Consider the following 22,476-nt stretch of genomic DNA (forward strand, 5'->3'; position numbering starts at 1 on the left):
CTTCCTAATAAGCTCCTGTCTGAAGTCAGACTCATGATTCATATGAATAAATGAACAAGTATAAAAAAAAAAAAAGGAGCACACTTAGTTCCCATCGGAATGTCGATTATTTGTTGAACAAATGCTTCATTTGAAGCAGAGTGATTTTTAACTAATTAAGATTTATCCCTCCCTAGGACGATATACTTGCATCTTCATTGGCCATTTTTTTCTGAAACAAGGCATGACCAGTTCTTTTAATATGTCTTTTACTATGGAATGAGGTATACTTTTGTAACTGGTAGAAAAGTCGTCAATTTTTTGATATTTTTGAAAAGTGAAAGAGACTAAGATTGACTATGTATGTATAGTTCATAATTTAACAGATCTTTTGATTTTCAAACTTTCACATCTCATTAACTCGACTTCTAGAGTAGGTAGTTTCAAGAATGGTTGAAATGGTCATCTGACGTTGTCAAATTGGTTAAACCATTGAGTGTCTATAGTTGGTTATTGACCATGAGGATATATTCGACTTGATTCTCGGTTATTCAAGTTACTTTGATACATATAGCGATTATACTTTGGCTAATATATTTACTTTCTTTCGATAATTCTTACTCAACACATAAAATGTTTTAACGGGTAGAATTTAATAATAATTTAAAAAAGCCATGGTAAAGCATATTTTTTTTTATTGCTATGCTCTTTTGTTTCTCTTTGGCAGCAAAGTTAAAACATCGTTATTTGTGGTGTACATTTAGCTGTCTTACTTTTTCTCTTAGAAAGTTCAAACAATAAACAAAGAATAAACAGGACCATATTAACAGTTAGTTAGAATATAGTTTACCTAGTTAATATAAGTTGATCTGTTTCAATTTCTGGTTCCATATCATATACAGTTTTACGAGTGCTTAATTTGGTTAAATAATGATGGTATTGCAAACATTAAGATAATGATAATGTATGAAACTATGTTCCCTCTTTAATTAAATGAGTCTAAACAAAGGAATCTAAATGAGTATGATTGCAATGATTTCAAACAATATAATAAATAATATTGATGTCTATATATACGGTGATACTTCAGTAAATAGTAAGTAAATCAATATCAATATACATAAACATAAAACATGTTTATCGGCATATACATATGTTCACCGTTGCAGTATGACCAAAAGATACTGTCAAATTATTGCACGGATAATTGTACCAATATCTGAATAAAGAAGTGGAGTTAAACATTTTTACAGTCTTTATCATTGAGTATCATCTTTTGATTCTGTATAGTTCATATTGAATATTTCTATTTGAGGTAACTTTCTTTTCTTTGACAAAATTATAATAAGTCCTCCACCAACTATCACTCCTACCAATAATAATCCTAATCCTATTCCAGCAGCAGCACCTAAGACAAATACATCAATATATTTATTCGTTTATTTTTGCACTTGTCCTGATGAAAAAAAATCTAAATTATATAACCTAAGTAGAACTACATATATTACTTAGTTTGTTTAAGAGTTGAGTTTCTTCTTTTTGTAACTTTATTGTGGTGGAAAAATCTTCACCGAAGTACATTTTGTATAAAGCGGCCAAGACTGTTATTCTGCATTTCTAGATTTACTGCCTAGTATTTTTTGTCAGCTGCCAATCCAAATTACTGATTTTGATTAAATAAACATGTTATGTAATATACTAGGATGACGACTTTATTATTCTGCCTGTGTAGCATACATATAAAGCAAACATTTATAAATATTTATTCATAATATTGAGTGGTTTCAAAACTATTAACTTGCGACTTAGTTTTATGAATAAATTGTCGTGGTTATTCACATGAATAAAGACATCAGTAGTTTACGTTCAATTTTGATTAAGGAATTAGTCAATTACTAATCATAGCATTAACGCAATAAAAGTTGTGAAACACGAAAAGAAAAATGGCAATAAATCAACATGATAATTATTCAGATAAGATGTGATGATTGCAGAACAAAAACGTTTTTTTTTCTGATATCAAATATAACATCAATGATACGAACCCGAGGAAACACCTTTGGTGCTTGACTGTGACTGTTTTTGTTTGGCAGGAGCATTTGAGTAATAAGTTCCTGAAATCGATAAGAAACTATTTTGATTGATTGCCAAGGTTTTAATGTATTTTTTTCATATAAAAATTCTAAAAAAGGAATATTAAAATGTTCAATTCCATGATCCATATTGGGAGAGTTTTAATTACGAATTAGTTTAAAGTTTATTTGGAATTTGTGCCCAAGGGACAGGTTAGAGGGGTAGATATTTGACTTTGCATTATAATTTAGATATGTTTGACTAGTTTAAATATGTTTATATTTATATTTGAACCAACGTGTCGGATGTATTGTTTCTATAATATATTTGTATTCTGTTAAACTGTTATTACAAATGTCACCATAAAAAAAATGTTCTTACTTACTTAATTATATACATGAATGACGTTCATATTCATACAGTTACGAATGTATACAAAACATATTGGTAGTATCAATTTCTAGAGTGGTATTTCAATATATCTATATTGTTGCTTTTGGGATTTAACATCACGTAATTATCAAAGCTTTTTGAAACGAAACAAGTCCAAAAAATGTTAACAGTAGTATATAAATATTAGTCTGAAACGTCAGTTTGGTCCTAAATTGCAGTCAGTTTAGTTCTGTTCAATACCTTTCAGAAAATGCAGTATTACCTTGATTGTACATGCAAAAACATCAGACTGAGCAACGTCTGAATATAACTTAATTGACTGCAAGCCAATTGTTTGAATACAATTATTTTAAAGCTGACTCATAATGATCGCTGTAGATAAAAACTGTTTACTAGTTTAAAAAATAGAAAAAAAAAACAAATATTCGACAGTTTTTTACAATTTACTAGGATTTAAGATGAATTTTTATTGTTTGGCTCAGATAGATTATCTGCATTACAATACAATTTCCTTCAAATGTGGGAGACATTTATCATCGGAAGCAATCGAGTTACAACTGATGCTTTGTACAATACGTATCTTACATTTACGGAGTTGGAGATGATTGCCAATGAGATCACTTAGCCATCATCACTATCCACCAAAGTTCAAATGATGTGGATGTAAGAAATTATAGGCAACTGTACGGCTTTCAACAAGGAGAAAAACTAATACCGTATAGTTGGCTATACAAAGTCCAGACAAGCCAAGATACATTCTTTTATTACTAAACACCTAATTGTATTATCTTTATAATGCCAGCGGAACGGATTAACACTTTAGTATCATTATTTTACTAAAATATACTTACTTGTATAAAGGTCACAATAATCTGTTGCTATGACTCTTAGTCCTGTGACAGGATGAGCCGGGGTTAATCTACATGTTGTATCATTGCCACAGAAAGAAAATGAGTTACAAGTAAATGACTCAGTCTGGATACATAGTTGAGCACACTGGTCAACAGAAACTGCTTGTATGTCGAGCATTTGTGGAGTTACTTTTACCGTTGACCTAGCTTTACGCTTAAAGTCATTTAAATAGCTTCCTTAAACGAAAACAAAAGAAATATTTCTAACACATATCAAGAAATGTGTCACGTCAGTTATATACTACATTTGATGAACCCGATTATAAAACAGAGATACACAAAGAATGTTCTTCTATTTATAAGGTGGAACACTAATAGTACGTCCTCTTAAAATTGGCGCAATTTATGAATTACTTTGTCATCAAACATTTGTTAATTCGTTTTTGCATATGTGTTTATCTCTCAATTTCTTCGTGTTAACTAAAAGATGAATCTGCAGTTTACCAATATGACTGGTATTACTTTGAAATTAATTGTGTAGACAGAAGAACATACAAGGAATGGTATCACGGCAAGTAACTTTTCTTACCTTTATTCCTAGTAACGAAAGTATAATGTATTGGTAAAACTTAATAGAAATGAAAGAAAATAGCAAGTATTTAACCTATTGTTTCATATAACTTATTTCTTTTATTATAAGACTATAAGGTAACTTTATCAGAGTACTCATATGTGTAAATATTCAATTACTCACGACTATAAAATGAACACATTGAATCAATATTGCTGCCGTTCTTTGGAATATTAAGATGATGTGCCTGCAGTAGAGAACACGACTGAGAAATCATACAGTAAACGAATGATTTGCAGGTTGATGAGAAAATGCATTTCTGAGCACAAGCCTCTGATGTGGCTGTTATTGTTGTTTGTGTAGAAGAAATAGTAGAAGTCTGTCCGGGTATGGCGGTAAATTTGTCCAAATAAGACCCTGTAAAAAGGAATGTAGAATTCTTAAAAGTTAGTTATCGTTCAAGGATCATCGTAACTGTTTTGATTTTTTATCCAGAATAGATAAATCAGGATCAAACAGCAATTGAAATTGATAAGCAATGCTGTAGTGCATTCCACATACACTTTTAATTTAATGTAACCATTTTATCATTATGGTGAAATTTACATTCAATGTGAAATGAAAAATGACGCCAGTAAATATGTTTTGTTCTTTTCTAGTGAAAATGGCATCATAAATTACATGAACAAAAACATTTCTAATATATCTTCAATTAAAAAAATATGTTTCCTTTTATTAAGTATTAAAGTCTTACTATAATATAGATCACACTTGGGTCTATCATATATCAAATCTGTCCTGTTCTGTGCATATGTGCTAGCCAACAAACACACGCCCGTTTTATAACAGTAAACAAATGAGTAGCAATCAAATTCTAACTCAGTTAAACACGACTCTGCACAATCATCTACTGAGATTCCAGAAAGAAAACCACTCAAACCTTTCTGGGATTTGTCTTTCATTGCCTTGAAGTGACTTAATGTTTTGCCTGAAACGCAAGAAAATATACATTGCTAGCATTTTATACTACAAAAAACACCTGGCTTAATATGTACAGTTTTTGAGAAACTAAATGAAAACCATTTAAGGTGACAATTTGTGTGTTAATCAGTATAATCAAATTGAAGTTTTTCTAAACCGCGTTATGTTTTGATTTGTACTTATAAGCCAACAGTTATATTTAACGGTACCAATTTGACTAAATGTAATTTGGACAAATAATGTCTCTACAATGATGACTGGAAGTATTTCTAAATTAAAAACCTAATAAAACGGTAAAGAGCCGATATGATTAAAAAAATAGATAAAAACCTAGCAAAGGAATAAGTACCATTCATGGAGAGTTGACTTGTATTCATAACTTTCAAAAGATTTTCAATTTTTTGTAACTGCAAATGTCATACAATTAATATCCTTATTTTATTATTTCAGCACTGATGTAATGACCTTATTTGACAAGTCATGTTAATTTGCAGTTATGCACAACTAACTTACAAAAGCGATCGCGAAAAATTGGAAACATCTTATAATGGGTTAAATTGACATTGTATATCTTTTAACAAACACTTTGTGCATACAATTACCAACAATTGGTGTTCACATATATCCCTCTTCATAAACAATTTCAATCATTACATTCATTTATTTACACCATATAAGACATAAAAAGTAAAATCACAAAAATACTGAACTTAAAGGAAGATCAATTGGGAAAGTCCATAATCACATGGCAAAATCAAATAACAAAACGCATCAAAAACGAATGGACAAAAACTGTCATATTCCTGACTTGGTACAGGCATTTTCAAATGTAGAAAATGGTGGATTAAACCTGGTTCTATAGCGCTAACCCTCTCACTTTAATGACAGTCTCATCAATTTCCGATATTTTTACATTGATGCGTTAAATAAACAGACACAATAAATATAATAGTCAAAATATGGGTACATAAGATACTTACTTGACAACGGTTTTCCATCGTTTCTTAATATATTGTCGACGATTGCTGTAGCATTCAACATATATATCTGAAAAAGAATGTAGATTAATCTATATCTACAGTTTGGAAGTCTATACAACACAATCATTATCCAATATCAATAGCATGACTGCTGACAAATAGGTTATTTGACAAGCAAAATATAATTAACTTTGGAATATTAGATTATCACTTTACTATACAAATAATCATAACTAAGTTTTTTAATTTGCTGTTGTTTTTTTTTTAGTAATTTCAAATTAAAAAAAGAAATTTTCCCCATGCATACATGTACATATATTCCTAGAACGATGAAGATTTATTTTTGGTCCTTTATGGTTTATTATCATTCCAACGTTTGTTTTAGGGTTTTTGTCTCAAACATGAATGTTCATTGATGACATTAGAACTACTGAATGCCCTTTTGGATTTGAATTTCTAAATTAAAGCCACAAGATTGCATGATAATTTTCTTTTCGACAACTATTCCTGGATGTTCAAATCTTAAGAAAGTCAAAACTTATTGTTTTCATATAACTTGAGCTTAGAATATGTATTTGTTCCAATGAAGTTATTGTGGCATATTGTAATCAAATAAGGACTAAAAACAAAACCAATATGAAATTATTTATTTAAGAATTACTAGTGTTACAAGATGTGCAAGCAAAAAATTGTCAGAATATTTTCAGAGACAAATGAAGTTTAGATTAGAAATAGATAGGAAGGAAATTTCTCTTTCTCATGAACTGCATCATTTCAAAGCTCAATGCTCTACGAAGATGGCTTGTTTATAACAGAAAAGAGTTTGAGAATGTTTACTTACTGATCCGTCAGTCTGTGGAACTGTTATTTTCAATAATCCTCCGTAAACATTATCATTGATTGTCTCTATAATAGTATCTATGTCGGGTTCTTGGCGATAAGCTGTCAAAAATAACGAACATGCTAGCATGGGAAAGAGAAGAATTACATTTCCTAAATACTGTATACTTGTGTACTTTTAAATACGAGCTGAATTATCAAAGAATATATAAACTGTAGTTTTGATTTTTGTGAAGCAATTATTTCCCCATGATTGTCATGTTATAGTCGTAAAATTGATATGTATTGTAATATGTTGTGCAATATATTTAGCTTACGATATCTATAGATTATGCAATCATATGTTTGCATATATCGCAAAGTATAGTATGTACGAACCTTTTTAAAGCTAACCTTTTTGGAGAAAATCAGATGAACAAACAACAGAACAATTGATTGATTGATTTGTTAGGTTTTTGACCACTTTCAGTACTATTGGGGTTTTTTTTGTAGCGGTCGGAAGTCGGTTTGATTGGAGAGGACCACTTACCTTCGATGGGAAAAGTGTTGACAGGCTAGTGTTACAGTATGTTGTATAATTAAACCCCCGAGCCCGAGGCCCATACAAAAGATACATGATACAGTATGTTGTCTAATTAAACCCCCGAGCCCGAGGCCCATACAAAAGATACATTTTGCGTTATATGGATTATAAATAAAATATGTAAGTATTAAACAAGTAAACTATGTGGACCTGGTTTTCTTTTTGCATCTGCACAGCAAAAAAATCAAAAAAATCAGTTATACAATGTAAGTGAAAAAGGACATGACATTGGTTGAGAAAAACATTCTATCAAATGAGATGTTGGCTATTTTCAGTGTTGATACATCTTAAAAAAAATTCTTATATCTTTCTTGTAATAAAAGAGCTCGTATCTAACAGCCAAACGGATAAAAACCGTTCAAGTTATCGACAGTTAATGACACAGTGGATTATTTCTTTCCTTGACAAAAGTGTGAAATTATAGTGTGGAACAAAACATGATCTTACCCATTACTATTTTACTAAGTTTTTCGCCGATAAGGCTCAATTTGTCATCATAACGATATGAAACAAATCTGAGATATTATGCAATATACCAAAGAAACAAATGGAAGGCAATATTTTCGAGGATTTCATTGTCCGTTAACAACATTAAAGTAATATGATCTAATATTCATGTTCATATGATTTTTTTTGGAGAGTAGTTGACCAATTACTTTTCAATTTTCGTGGAATCGTATTTTGTAGGTATTTGATTTCATTCTTTCGCAAACGGCCACAGACATGCCAATAGAGAATCCCTTCTTCTGTGAACATTTACATCCTTGATTTACCTACACTCGCGAAATCAACGAACACCTCGTTTATCCTACAAATAAATCAATTTCTTGGTTTACACGGAATTTTTATTTTATATTGTCCTCGAAAAAATATTGTGCTATCCATGTTTCATTATCATTTGACTAAGTTAATAAAGCATGTTCTCTAATACATACTAAAGCGTAATTTTACCTCCATCATATTGTTGAGCTGCATCTACTATTGTCATGATGACATAAACACGAGTGAGACCGTAATCAATCTCAAGTTGCTGGAATCGGATGAGTGATGCATTGGTCATCTGTCCTAATTGATTGAGAACCTTTAGCTTGAAAAGTTTACTGTTGGAGACAAGATATGGAAAGTATTGTCCTACAAATAAATGTTATAGTTTGATTATACTTCGTTATATTGTTTCCAACTTACCTTAACAGACTTTACTTAAAAAATGCTACCTGCTACCTGCATTATTCATAAAGGACCAGCAGTTCTTGAATGGATCACTCTTTTCCCAATATCGGTGTCATGGTTTTCTAAACCCCATGGAACATTATTACGAATGTTTCTTCGGCATATATATATCTTTCATTAATTATACGTATTGCAGCATCATTTCTCGTAAAAGTAGCTAGAGCGCTGATTTAAAATGAAATTCTGACATTAAATGACAGGAGAGGATGAATTGACCATCATAAAGAAAAAAGACATATAACTTACTTTAAATTATGTTTTAAGGATGCTTTTAATAATCTCCTTTTTTGTCTTTGTATTTTTAGGCTGTAATGGTTAGTCCGTTCTTGATAATATCCCTTTAGCGTGGCTCGACATTCATACCTGCCGCCATTGTGTTATTGTGATAAGATTTTAACACAATATTGACTGCTTATCCCTATTTTTGTCTTTTTTCCTATAATATCTGTTTGTTTTTCTCACACATTCTTGTTGATATAATGGTATTATATGTAACTGTCATACAAGCAGGAAGTTAGCTAGCTATAAAACCCGGTTTTATCCACCATTTTCTACATAGGGAAATGCCCGTATCAAGTAAAAAATATGACAGTTTTCATTTTTGCTTTCGATAAGGGAAAAAAGTTATTTTAGAAGTTTTAATTGTGCATGGTATTTTACCTCCAAGCATAGCATGGAAATTTACCTCTAAGCATAAGCAGTATTACCCCTTATAAGACATATTTTTTACAAATTTGCTTCCATGAGTAGAATAAATGAAATTGAGAATGGAAATGGGGAATGTGCCAAAGAGACAACAACCCGACCATAGAAAAAAACCAACAGCAGAAGGTCACCAACAGGTTTTCAATGTAGTGAGAAATTCCCGCACCCGGAGGCGTCCTTCAACTGGCCCCTAAACAAATATATACTAGTTCAGTGATAATGAACGCCATACTAATTTCCAAATTGTACACAAGAAACTAAAATTAAAATAATACAAGACTAACAAAGGCCAGAGGCTCCTGACTTAGGACAGGCACAAAAATGCGGCGGGTTAAACATGTTTGTGAGATCTCAACCTTGTTTGCACAATAAGTTGAGCACTTTAATTTATCACTATTATTTGACCCTCCTACAAAAAAATTATCCGGTTATCGAGGTGGGAGGGGTGGGTGATAGTTTTATAAACTTTAAGTATAACCCTCAGTGTCATTTTAAAACAACATGCTCTACTTTAAACATATCAAAAACAACCAATTTACTTATTTGCGACTTTGTTTTTAAACTGATAACGAAACTGTACTTTCACGATCAGTGAGTACTAAAATTGTAATTAATCGAATAATAATTGTTGTCTGATATTTAAGCATATGAAATAAGCCTTTGAAATGCAGAACGTTATTTAAAGACACAACAACAGTAATTCAATATACAGTTAAAATACACATAATTTTACTGTCACGCAAATTTTATTTACTGGTGAATTGGGGTTGTTGATGTGATTGACAATTTCAACTACCAACCTGAAAAAACGATGACAACATGTTTTTGTTGATCGCCAGTATAACATGGTACAATATTGAAATTGTTTAGATCAGGATCATTGTCATTCCAATCGAAATAGTTGTATGTCAAATATAACCCTTTCTGAAAAAAAAACTTGCATGAAAAAGGCATGACACACATTTGTAATTTCGGTACATTTATGAAAGGACTAATATTACATCCCATTTTGATTTTCTGTTTTCATTCATCACTTTTAATTTATAGGAAAAAAAAACGATTCTTCTGTTGTAATTTAAGCTTGAAGGAAACAATTTGACAGTTGCAGTTTGCAAACCATGTACTAGTACTTCAATTTTGAACTTGCACTTACTTGAATTGCATATATTTGATATTTGGTTTGACGTTAAACGTGACTATTATTGTTAAGGAATTTATGGTGTTCAGTTTATTGTTATCTTCAAATGCTTGCCGTTGTTAATGCTGGCCTCCAGAGTGTATTACCAAGCATTCATAGTGAAATACATTTGTTTATTTAAGCACTATTTGCTAGTTAAAAATATCTTACGGTGACAGAAAAAATATCAAGTCTTATTGGCTGAGCATGAGTCAGTTCCGATCCTGAATCAGAATTCGAAGACCAATTATCCTGAAATGTGATTGCAACATATTAAAGGCTAATAAACTTTAGGATTTGTATCGCTCTATTTTTGGTGTTCTGTGTAGCATAAACTTGTTTGTTTATCAATTGTCTAACATACAATCTTGTTGTTGTCACAAAGTCTTGATTTCTTTTTTCAGTGCTATAGTATTGACATCTTTGCGTATTTAAAATCAATGATTTTATTTTAATTTTTCATGCACAAGGGATGTATGGATTGACTTTGTTTTACTAAGATGTTCGATGAATATTAAATTCTATCGTACCTTGAATATTTTCATTCTATCTGAACAATGAATATTTTCATTCGATCTTACTGAAACGAAGAAGCAATGTTTACAATGTCACAGAATTAAAGTTAATTTGCACCATCTTGATGAGTGCCATAAATTTCAAATATTGCTCTGGGTTTTTTTCCATTTTGTTTATGGCATTGTTATGCATATACTTTGTGTGGTAATGTGGTATGCTACTCTTTGGAAGCTTCACTCAAACAGTAATAATATTTTGAAAGACGTATGCTAGTTACTTGAAAATTCAACTAGGACAGATTCTTTTATTGAAACAGTTTTTTTAATTTTCAGTCCATCATTTTCCATTTTCATGCATATGTTATGCAGTTATTGACTATTTTGCTATGCATTTTCATCGAGATCGATCAACAAACGACTTACTTTCAGGAAGTAATATTGAAATGTACTGTCGAACTGTTGTGGGTCTGCTAAATCTAACTTAAAATCACTGACAGTAGCTTCAAATATATTACAAGTCATTCCACGCACAGTTTTCTGTAAAACAAACAAATACCAATAAGGGACAAAATTAAGGTTGAAAGCACAATCACTGTCTTAAACGATGATCAGAAGTAAACTTATAAACTCTAGTATATATGATTAAAAACAAATAATGAAACAAAGCTTTCATGTTCAAATCCAAGTATCTTACTTTCTCATTGTTTAAAAAATATCAAACTTGTTTATCGTTTTTTTTTCTCTAAGGGATATAAAATTGAAACGACTAACAAGTTATTCATTTAGAAACTACTATAGGTATATACTTAATTATTAAAGTTTTGAAGAAAATAAGAATGATAAAGATCATTCTGATCATTTCAATGTTCGAAAAACAAAAAAATACAAATACCTGCCCAATAAACTTGTAAGTCTTGTTCATATGAAAGAGATCCAGAGGATTAAGCATATGGTATGATCCATTTTTCTTTTTGTCAATGAAATTCTTTGATATAGGTTTGATTGTACAATTTTGCATCCCTGTATCAATTACATAAGCTACACCTGTAAATAAAACGAAATTAGAAACAAGATGCAAACCATTGCTATCTAGTGGAGTGAAGTTAGGCAAAACATTTATTTTTTTATGCACGCCCCTAAATCACGACAAAATCATATATTATTCGAAAACAATTTTATCTTTACTATTTTGCACATCGTAAAAACATTCTTACGTTTCAGTTTTTGTCAAATCTACATCAATTGTTTAGAACAGAATATCTCACTATTAAACAAATCAGGATTACTTTATATATTTGATGAATAATGAAATATGCATAAAACGAATAAAACTTTCAGAACATGTATGAAAAGTCATTAATGTTTTTCTATGCAAGCAGAACATTTTTCAAAATAATCCAATTAAAATGATAGAAATAAATGAAAAACAAAATAACTCGTTTTGATACAACTGTTCCTACCCTAAAATCCAATACAATCCTTTTTTTGCTGTTTTAAGTTACAAAACTGTATATGAATGAAGTTAATCTTGGGTCCAATTTGTTTTTTTATACAAAAGTGAAAAACCTGCTATTGCTATTAATTTGTCACAAATAAACGTCACTATGTCTTTTGTCATAAGCTGTCGTTATTGGAAGATGTTCGTTGTTTTTCTGGGGTTTAGATGTGACGACTTTTATAATTTTTTTTTGTGCGTTTCTCTCTGCTGAGAGATCGTGTGTTTGTTTGTACTGTATTCCATTAAAACAGTGTTGCCATTTTAGCGATATTAATTTACATTGCCATATAAGCAGGCCTTGAAGTCGGAAAACTTTCGAGTCATTTTTTTGTACTCATACTCCAAATCCAACCAATCAAAATGCTTGATTTCAAGTTTCGAGCAAGATTTTCGTGCTCCGAGCACCGAGGAAAATTTTATGACTTCAACCCCAGGAGGTGTTGCTAGCCATAAAACCTGGTTCGAGCCATAATTTTTTCTTCAAATTTCTTGTACCAAGTCAGGTATATGGCAGTAAAATAGTTCGTTTCTATGTTTGTTTGTGATTGTTTTTGTTGCACTTCGGTCTTCATGTTGTTTCATTTGTTTTCCTACTATAGTTTTTTTACCTAGGGTTTGGTTTGAAATCCGGATTTGCCTTTTTTTTCGCAATCGATTTCTGACTTTTGAATACCAATTCCCTACTGATATTTACCTTTCGTTGATTTTAAGCATATAACATGTAACTTTTTTTTTATGTGTTCACCTACCTGCATTATAATCATGGATGTGTTTCAAAGGGCTATTGCTGTAATACGGTGCCCCTGTTTGTACAATGTCATACCGGACAAGATTGAAGTTAGTGTCATACCATATCTGTATTATATTATAATATAAAAATATAGAGATGCGGTATAATTAATGGGATATCTATCCCAATACATTTCGCCGTTGATCTATAAGTTTAATTTTTATAACACATTTACCTATGGATCAATGTATATAAATAAACTCATCATAGATACCAGGACTAAATTTTGTATATACGCCAGACGCGCGTTTCGTCTACAAAAGACTCATCAGTGACGCTCGAATCCAAAAAAGTTTTTAAAAAAAAGCCAAATAAAGTACAAAGTTGAAGATCATTTACTCATTTCGCTTGACCGGGTTTTGTTTGAGTTGTAGAGTTTGATTTGTGTTTTTGTCTTGTGTCTTTTGGTCATGGTGTTTTGTGAGTTTTCTTTACTGACGATATTGTGTCTTGCGATTTTGATTGTCACTTTGAATGGTCTCGTTGTTTAAAAAAACCCAAGTTATATAAAAATACAAATAAATTATTAAGCACAATACAAAAGGCGCCTCTGGCCAGATACAATCTTTCATGATTATAAGTTATGCCGTCATCAGCATAAAAAATGAAAACACATTCTTTTATAAGCTTTCTTTATTATTTAATATCTTACAAATGTTTATTTATTTAGTTTTTTGTTCGTTTATTCTTTATGACACTTTCCTAATACTTACATCACTTCCATATGTATGTTTGGATCCTGGAAAGGTTACTTCATCTCGGTAAGAAAAGTGACCACTCATTGATGGCATATCGTCATATTCAAGCAATCCTTTGAAATAAGAGGATCATATCAAACGACAAGATATATAACAATAACTTTAACTGTACCATATGCGCATTACGGTAATTAATGTCAAAATAGGAATAAGAACACCAAAGTCATTTATTTGATAATTGATAACAACAAAAACAAAGTATGAGAGAGAAAACTGCCGAAACGCATTAGTTCTAGTATGTCAACTTAAAAAATGTTTGGTTTTTCCTTTATGAAGTTTCTTCTGCTATAAATTTCTGTTTCCTACAGGTGAATAGAAAAATTCTAAGGCTGCAATGACTTATGAACCAGTACCTTTAAAGCAGCAATGTAAATACATGTTTAATAAATTATCTTTAGTTTAAAAGGATTTTTTTAATTTCTTTCACATATGGAGCCCATTTTTAAACAATAACATACCTGAAACTATACGTGTTGAAACGCCGTAGTAGTCTGTAACCTGTGGATAAAATTTAAAAACAACATAAATTATTTCCTATCGGAAGGAGTAAACCATTACTTTTTCGTATGGGAAACAACATAACAGTGTACGTACAAAAGAAAAATTAGTAACAATCGTCGTACTCGGTCTGGCATGTAAGTTTATGTGATCTCACGATTGCGAATATATGTTAGTTCCTCTCAAATGAATAGAGGAACATGCCGCTTAGAAAAACAGCACAATTGGATCCGATACGTTTCAATCATTATGAATAATAATTTGAAATGATTTTGGAAAACTAATGATTTTCTACCCTAGGATTATACCATACTTGTGTTTGGGAAACCCTTTCAGAACTTTTTTTATCATCATCATCAGCTTCTTCTCAGATTTTGTAAAACGTCACTAGTGTTTGAGCAGAAAGTTGATGAGCCAGGGGTATGTCATCGAACGTCTCGTCCTTTTTCTTAAAAATTTCATCAGAAGGTACCAAGACCTTGTTGATAAATATTCCGTTTCAACTTCGTACTGACGTTGTTTATCGTCCAAACAACGTGTTGTATTATTCTTTCATTTGTCTTTGTAAAATCATTAATATTACTTTTACTGTTTGGATTGTTTTCTGTGGTGTCCGTTTGACGTGACTCGGTACTTATTCATCCCGTCAATGTAAAATTGAGAATGGAAATGGGGAATGTGCCAAAGAGACAACAACCCGACCATAGAAAAAAACAACAGGAGAAGGTCAACAACAGGTCTTCAATGTAACGAGAAATTCCCGCACCCGGAGGCGTCCTACAGCTGGCCCCTAAACAAATATATACTAGTACAGTGATAATGAACGCCATACTAATTTCCAAATTGTACACAAGAAACTAAAATTAAAATAATACAAGACTAACGAAGGCCAGAGGCTCCTGACTTGGGACAGGCGCAAAAATGCGGCGGGGTTAAACATGTTTGTGAGATCTCAACCCTAGCTTCCACTATACCTCTAGCCAATGTAGAAAAGTAAACGCATAACAATACGCACATTAAAATTCAGTTCAAGAGAAGTCCGAGTCTGATGTCAGAAGATGTAACCAAAGAAAATAAACAAAATGACAATAATACGTCAATAACAACAGACAGTCAACTGACATGCCAGCTCCAGACTTCAATTAAACTGACTGAAAGATTATGATTTCATCATATGAACATCAGGCACAATCCTTCCCGTTAGTGGTTTAGTATCATACCATCATAACATATATGAGAAGAACATAACCCGTGTCATGCCAACAACTGCTTTTTGAATAAATGTGTTTAGTTCCGATGCAAAGACCCTATAAGTGAATCAATATTAACGCCAAAATATGCAATCTTTAATGACCTGACAACAGTATCGTAACTATATCCCTTCTTAATAAGTCTATTCAAAGGTTTTGTTAAAATGTGTTTGTTTTGTCTTTCATTTTTGTTGGTGTGTTATGTATATGCGACTGTTTGTGTTGTTTTTATTACGTGACTCTGTACTTTAAAAGACCGCGTCATTATGTTATAGTTGTATTATAAATAAGAATATACGTTGAATGACAAACGACAAAATTATTTTTAATCGAGTAGTGGTATTTACCATTTGTGGAATCTTAGAAGTTATAAAGAAATTCTGAACAATTATTAAATCTCTTTTTATTTCTGAAATTAATTCTAACATACTTTTGATTTTTTAACCATGTCTGCCAACACTCCCCATGCGAATTTATGTTATTCTTTTGTATAAACATTGAACGACAAAATTTCTTCCTGTGTGACGTATAAATTTTCTGACAATAAATGTGCTTTTCATTTGATAAATGCTTTGTGTTTTATTGTAAAATTGCTACTTTTAAAATTGTAACACAGTGATGACTACTGCACCCATATTTGACTATTTATTGATTATATCTGTTTTGTTCACGCATCGTTGTAAATATAACGGAATTTGATGAGAATGTCGAACAAGTGAGAGGTTTAGCGCTATAAAATAAGGTTCAATCCTCAATTTTCTACATTTGAAAATTTTTGTACCAAGTCAGAAATATGACAGTTGTTGTCCATTCGTTTTTGATGTGTTTTGTCATTTGATTTTGCCATGTGATTAGGGAATTTCCAACTAAATTTTCCGCGGAGTTTAGTATTTTTTGTGATTTTACTATTTGCTTTTAAACCAGGTTCAATCCACCATTTTCTACATTTAAAATTTCTGTGCCAAGAAATATGACAGCTGTTGTCCATTTGATTGATGTGTTTTATCAATTGATTTTGCCATGTGATTAGGGAATTTCCGATTGGATTGTCCTCGGAGTTTAGGATTTTTGTGATTCTACTTTTTGATTTTAAACCAGGTTTAATCCTCCATTTTCTACATTTAAAAATGCCTGTATCAAGTCAGGAATATGACTGTTGTTGTCCATTTCATTGATGTGTTTTATCATTTGATTTTGCCATTTGATTAGGGACTTTCCGCCCTTTGAATTTTCCTCGGAGTTCAATATTTTTTGTGATTTTACTTTTTGCACTTCATTTTCGTACTTTATTTGACCTTTTAACGTTTTCGAAAACTGGATGTGATCTCAGGTACTCCGGAAGAATAAGCAGATCCTACTCTACATGTGGCACCGTCGTGTTGCTTTTGCTATTTCAAATCCGGTAAATAGTCTAATTCGGTAGGTCACATTCATGAAAAGGGAAGGGTATTCTAGTTACGATATAAAGAACATATCTGATATCATCTGTGAAATGGTTATTCCATAACGGTCAATTAACTAGTGATGGCGTCCATAAAATTTAAAAGGATGACTGCAACTTCACAATTTGAAACTCTTTGTTTAATAGCTGCCGTGTGAGCAGCAACCCTCTTTCAAGAAAATCATGATAGGAAATATAAACCCGAGAATATCGTATCAATTGGGAGATATATACTCCGTATTCAAGAGCTGCTGGAATGTTGCTACATAGAAATGGAAAGTTCACAATTGGGAAGCTGAACTTTTGTCTAAAAGCTTTTATGCCCCACCTACGATAGAAGAGGGGCATTACGTTTTCTGGTATGTGCGTCCGTCCGTCTGTTCGTCTGTCCGTTCGTCCGTCCGTTCGTCCCGCTTCAGGTTAAAGTGTTTGGTCAAGGTAGTTTTTGATGAAGTTGGAGTCAAATTTACTTGAAACTTAGTACACATGTTCCTTATTATATGATCTTTCTAATTTTAATGTCAAATTAGAGTTTTGACCCAAATTTCATGGTCCACTGAACATAGAAAATGATAGCGGAAGTTTCAGGTTAAAGTTTTTGGTCAAGGTAGTTTTGGATGAAGTTGAAGTCCAATCAACTTGAAACTTAGTATACATGTTCCCTATGATATGATATTGCTAATTTTAATGCCAAATTATAGCTTTTACCCCAATTTCATGGTCCACTAAACATAACAAATGATAGTGCGAGTGGGGCATTCGTGTACTATGGACACATTCTTGTTTTTGTTTTCAACTGATTCACGTCGTCGATTTCTAAATGTAAGTAAAGATATTATATGCTTGGTATCTTTGTTGAGTTTAATCAACCACTGGGTAGATGCAAATACTGTTCGATACTTGATTTAGTAGAATAAACAGTAACTATTTACAATTTTTGCATTATACAAGAAACAAAGGATTTTTTAACCCAGGGAATAGCTTACCTTAGCTGTAATTTGCAAACTCGTCGGATTTTTAAAAACAATCTCAAATAATCTTCTACTTCGTATCTCATTAAACCATTCATTTTTCATTCGAACGTCAATAACTGAAGTTTTTTTTAAAAACTAAACGTCATCTGTCATAAAACATTGTAAGCCTTTTTACTTGGATGAGGCTTGACAGCTTGGCTCACTAGAGTAAAGCACCAATAAAATATAGTAGATATCAAATGACCTCACGTGGATTGCTAAAATACCTTTATATGCAAAGTGTTCTGCATTATTGTTAATATTTTTTTTATTTTAGTGTCATTTGTTTAAATTCTTTAAATTTTTCTGACACTATGAAGGACACGTAGACCCAAATCATAGGAAGGTTTGGCTACTAATAATTGTTTTTGGTAAAATAGATATTTGAAAGTAAGACTTACAAACCCCAATTGTCCATAAGTCTGTAGATGAACGCTTTTCTGGTTGATGGCATCTTGTAAATATCCATATGCATCAGCAACAGCAGTTTCTTGGTTTGACAAGCCATTTACTGTTCCTTAAAATACGAAATAAACAAACATTGTTTTTAGTACCGTTAATATCATAACTACCACTTCCTCATGCAAAGATACGGTTCCTTGTCCGGGTATAAATGTAATCCTGTTTTGCTATTTGTTGTTTTGATAAGTCTTAGACTTTCAATATATCTTCACTTACACGATTTATTGTCGAATATGCAAATGAAGCAAAACGGTTTGTACCGTAAACGTTGTCACCACCATTAGGTCAATACCTCTGCTGATGGGATGCAAGTCCCGGAGAGTACATGTATCACCAGCCACGTAACTAATTTTTCGTTACCAGCAAGATATTACAAATTTTCGTTATTTAAATTATTTAGAATCCAGTAATCTATCACCTCATGCAAAGCTCTGATTCCTTGCCTGGCTTCGGCTATAATTTTTGTCCTATATAAACCCCTTATTTTTTATAAGTTTTTTCGATTTATCAAACATAGTGACCTAGAATTTCATTAATTATATTATATTATGAAAAAAAGGTGTCGTTAATATATTTATATCAATCTGTCTATTGAAATAAGACTTATTAATTTCAGTTATAAAGAGGTTAAATACATGTATGTTAATTAGAGTTTATTCAAATACAGAAATCATAGGAATACTTTCGAACAGAAAGTATATTACATGTATACAGTAACACAAATGAAAGATATAAACAACAAATAACATTAGTGGTCAATTAAACATAAGTACGATGTGGTTTGTCAAGTAGATCAAGTAACACATTTTAGTAAATAACCATGGTTTTAAAATGAAACTTATCCACATGGTTAACAGGTCATTGTATCAATCATTACTGTTTTTACCAAACTCGTTTTTGCATGTTGCAAATTTCATACTTACTAGATTGAGAACTCTCTTCATAATGTGGGCATAATTTACAAGTCTACATTTGACGTCGAAAATACTACTTAATGTTATTTCGCAGAAGTTGACAGAAAACAAAACAAAGAACGTTGACATATATAACTGCTTCCAAATAAATATGTATATTTGTTTACTTCAAGAAGACATAAATTTCAGATCTTAGTAAAAAAAATATAACAACGGGAATTATCAAGACTTAACCGAAGACCTACTCGCATCAAAATTAATTGAGAATAAGTAAAAAGGGAGAAGGTTATTCATTTTTGTTTTATATCCATAAAGATATTCATTTTTGTTTTATATCCATAAAGATATTCATTGTTGTTTTATATCCATAAAGATATTCATTAGTCAATGTAATAATAGGAGTTAACAATCTTACAATACAAATGTCCAGAAATATCGTAATGTCCAAACTACACTAATGTTTACATCATGCATTCTTGTATTGGTTTGTTGTTCAGTCAATCAGTGACAATGTTTTTATATTTGAACTCTTGGAAAAGTTATTTAGAAAATAAGATATTTGTTTCTTAGATATAGATACCAAAGACTTATAGAAGTTTATGCTATCGTTATAAGATACTAATAACAAAATACATTATGATCTTTGTTTACTACTTGCTTTTTTACCGAATAAGACATTATTTACTCTTTTCTATGACAATATTCCATGGTAAAATTTATGTAAGATGTCAAAATGCAAGTGAAATATGTTCATAAAATACCATGCGTTAAAAATCGAAGATATTCAAAGCTTAGTATTTTCAGCGTTTTTTCCACATAGGACCGATGGATGTACAATTTGGTTCAGATGTTATTGCTCTCTTTTAAACGAACAAAAACCAAAATTTAAAAAATTATATGAAAAATAATGTGTGGTTTGATGCTGAAAATAAGTGAAACCCATATTGCTTAATTAGATTTGATTTCTTACTCTGGTAAACTGTATAGTTGAAACAAGGTGATGTATGAGTTTTCAAATATGTTTGTATGTCTGAGCGTCTGTCTGCATAAAGCTTACAACCAGACATGAATGGCTCTTTGCAGAAATCAAAACTATTACAGATGAAACCATAACTCTGTGAACAGTATGTTGCACAATCTTGCCATGTATCAGTAAAGTCGTAGCTTTGTTTGACGTCCTTTGATGATATCACGTAAGATGATGGCCTGGTTACTGTAGTAGCTTGAGAAAATTTTACTAAACGAGATGAAAATAAGAAGATAAGCAATAACATATTTTGTTCTTTAATAGAATAAGGTCATATCATTGAAATCAAAGGCAACTTTTGATCGCATGTCGAGCACCAATTGTGTACTCAAAGTATTAAATACAGTTGTATCGCCGTAGGCTCCATGACCTCTGAAAGAACTAACATTACATTTATTCTATACTATTGAGTTGAATAGTGTTAGGGTTAAAGCTCGATAAAAGAACGAAATAATTGTGTTTCAAGTAATTTGTTACAGCTTTTATTGAAAAGAATCAAACCCTTTGTGATGAGAAACGTTATTTAATTCTGCTTGGGTTAACAAAAACAGTCTGTGTTAAAGGGGGTATCATTTAGGGGGTCTGATTCCGGATCCCGCTTACTATTTTGTCAGATTCCCGTATCCCGCTTACACTATGAACGTAAGAATACACTATGAACGTAAGCAATTCTCATTTTTTTGTAATTACCCGTGTCCCGCTAGACTTCATTTCCCGTATTCACGGCACAATAGTTTGACTTTCACGTGTCACGCTCACAAAAAATCGGCAATCCCGCTTCACGCTTAGACCCCAATGAGATCCACTTGAAGGGGTGCACTCCATCAAGAAGTACTCTTCATTGTTGGGAAGCGAAATATGTGATACACTGTACATAAACAAACTTATTAACACAATTTTTTTGTTAATTTATAACATTTCAAGGATCACTATGGCAAATGTGTTGTAATGCGTGTTTTGGGCTCATCGTTAGTTTAGTATCCTGAACCGGGTTCTGATTACCCTTCTGGAGTACATGATATCCTCCCGGTTTTTTTTTTTTTTTTTTGGTGGTTTCGTGTCACTCAGTCTTACGTTATCTACCATATATTTGTATATTGTTTGTGTTTTCTTCTTTTTTTTATGCTGTGGTGTTGTCAGTTTATTTTTATTATCCTACGAGTTTGAGTGTCTCTCTGGTATATTTCACCTCTCTTTTATGCTACTCATATTCGGATATCCTAATTATTTCTCCTAGTGTACCTTAAATTCAAACTATCATTTAATCCTCATCGAAAACAACACAATGCAGGTTATTTTACATACCATAATCAGGAGCAATATTGGTAATTGTGCAGGTAAGATAGACCGATGAAGAATCATAGTTAACTCTAACATTCTGTAGTCTTATACTGGTTATATTCATAATAGCTGGCAGTATTCTCTGTGCTTGTAGCAGTAGCAGGTCTGTATCTTGCTCTCTAAACGGCCCTGAATTAGAACAAGTCATATGACACAAGTTACTTCATATATGTGTCAATTATATTTTTGCAAGTGGATGAAATATATCAGAAACTTTCTTCTTCAGTAACTTCATTATTAAAAAAGAAATATATCTACCGATCAAAACGACATTGGTATAAACAACTACAGTACAGAACAGAATAATGAGCAAACACTTATCACAAAGCAAGCTATAAATTTCACTTGGTCAACAAAATTTGAAACAATTTAAAAGAGTTAGGATTTCAGCTCATTACATTAAACAATTAACACTAAAAATGAGTCTATAGGGCTGCAGGCTCGTTGTGTGTGAGAGAATTTGTCTAAATTTAACATATCTGTGAATTGCTTATCATTTTACTTTTTCAAGCAATTTTCACAAGGAGAAATCATACACAGGAGGTTTACACCTGTGAAAAAGGGGAAATTACGTTTTGTCTTGCCTGATTTTTCACTTGATTGGAT

The 22,476-nt window shown here is 31.6% G+C and overlaps 1 protein-coding gene across 1 annotated transcript in view; it reads right to left on the bottom strand.

Moving 5' to 3' along the window:
* Window positions 1-936: 936 nt before the first annotated feature.
* LOC139493109 (uncharacterized) overlaps window positions 937-22,476 on the bottom strand; it is a 37,117-nt gene continuing 15,577 nt past the window's right edge. The window contains exons 13-30 of the mRNA XM_071281270.1: window positions 21,835-21,999; window positions 20,473-20,739; window positions 18,528-18,643; window positions 14,383-14,422; window positions 13,880-13,977; window positions 13,126-13,231; window positions 11,771-11,922; window positions 11,302-11,415; window positions 10,535-10,615; window positions 9,987-10,110; window positions 8,203-8,382; window positions 6,670-6,770; window positions 5,829-5,895; window positions 4,622-4,855; window positions 4,051-4,284; window positions 3,297-3,533; window positions 2,025-2,093; window positions 937-1,387 (exon numbers count right to left, since the gene is read on the bottom strand). Coding sequence (XP_071137371.1) covers window positions 1,239-1,387; window positions 2,025-2,093; window positions 3,297-3,533; window positions 4,051-4,284; window positions 4,622-4,855; window positions 5,829-5,895; window positions 6,670-6,770; window positions 8,203-8,382; window positions 9,987-10,110; window positions 10,535-10,615; window positions 11,302-11,415; window positions 11,771-11,922; window positions 13,126-13,231; window positions 13,880-13,977; window positions 14,383-14,422; window positions 18,528-18,643; window positions 20,473-20,739; window positions 21,835-21,999 — 2,534 coding nt within the window. The 3' untranslated portion in view covers window positions 937-1,238. The remainder of the gene's footprint in view (window positions 1,388-2,024; window positions 2,094-3,296; window positions 3,534-4,050; window positions 4,285-4,621; window positions 4,856-5,828; window positions 5,896-6,669; window positions 6,771-8,202; window positions 8,383-9,986; window positions 10,111-10,534; window positions 10,616-11,301; window positions 11,416-11,770; window positions 11,923-13,125; window positions 13,232-13,879; window positions 13,978-14,382; window positions 14,423-18,527; window positions 18,644-20,472; window positions 20,740-21,834; window positions 22,000-22,476) is intronic.

The sequence above is a fragment of the Mytilus edulis genome, chromosome 1, assembly GCF_963676685.1.
Source record: "Mytilus edulis chromosome 1, xbMytEdul2.2, whole genome shotgun sequence".
NCBI lineage: Eukaryota > Metazoa > Mollusca > Bivalvia > Mytilida > Mytilidae > Mytilus > Mytilus edulis.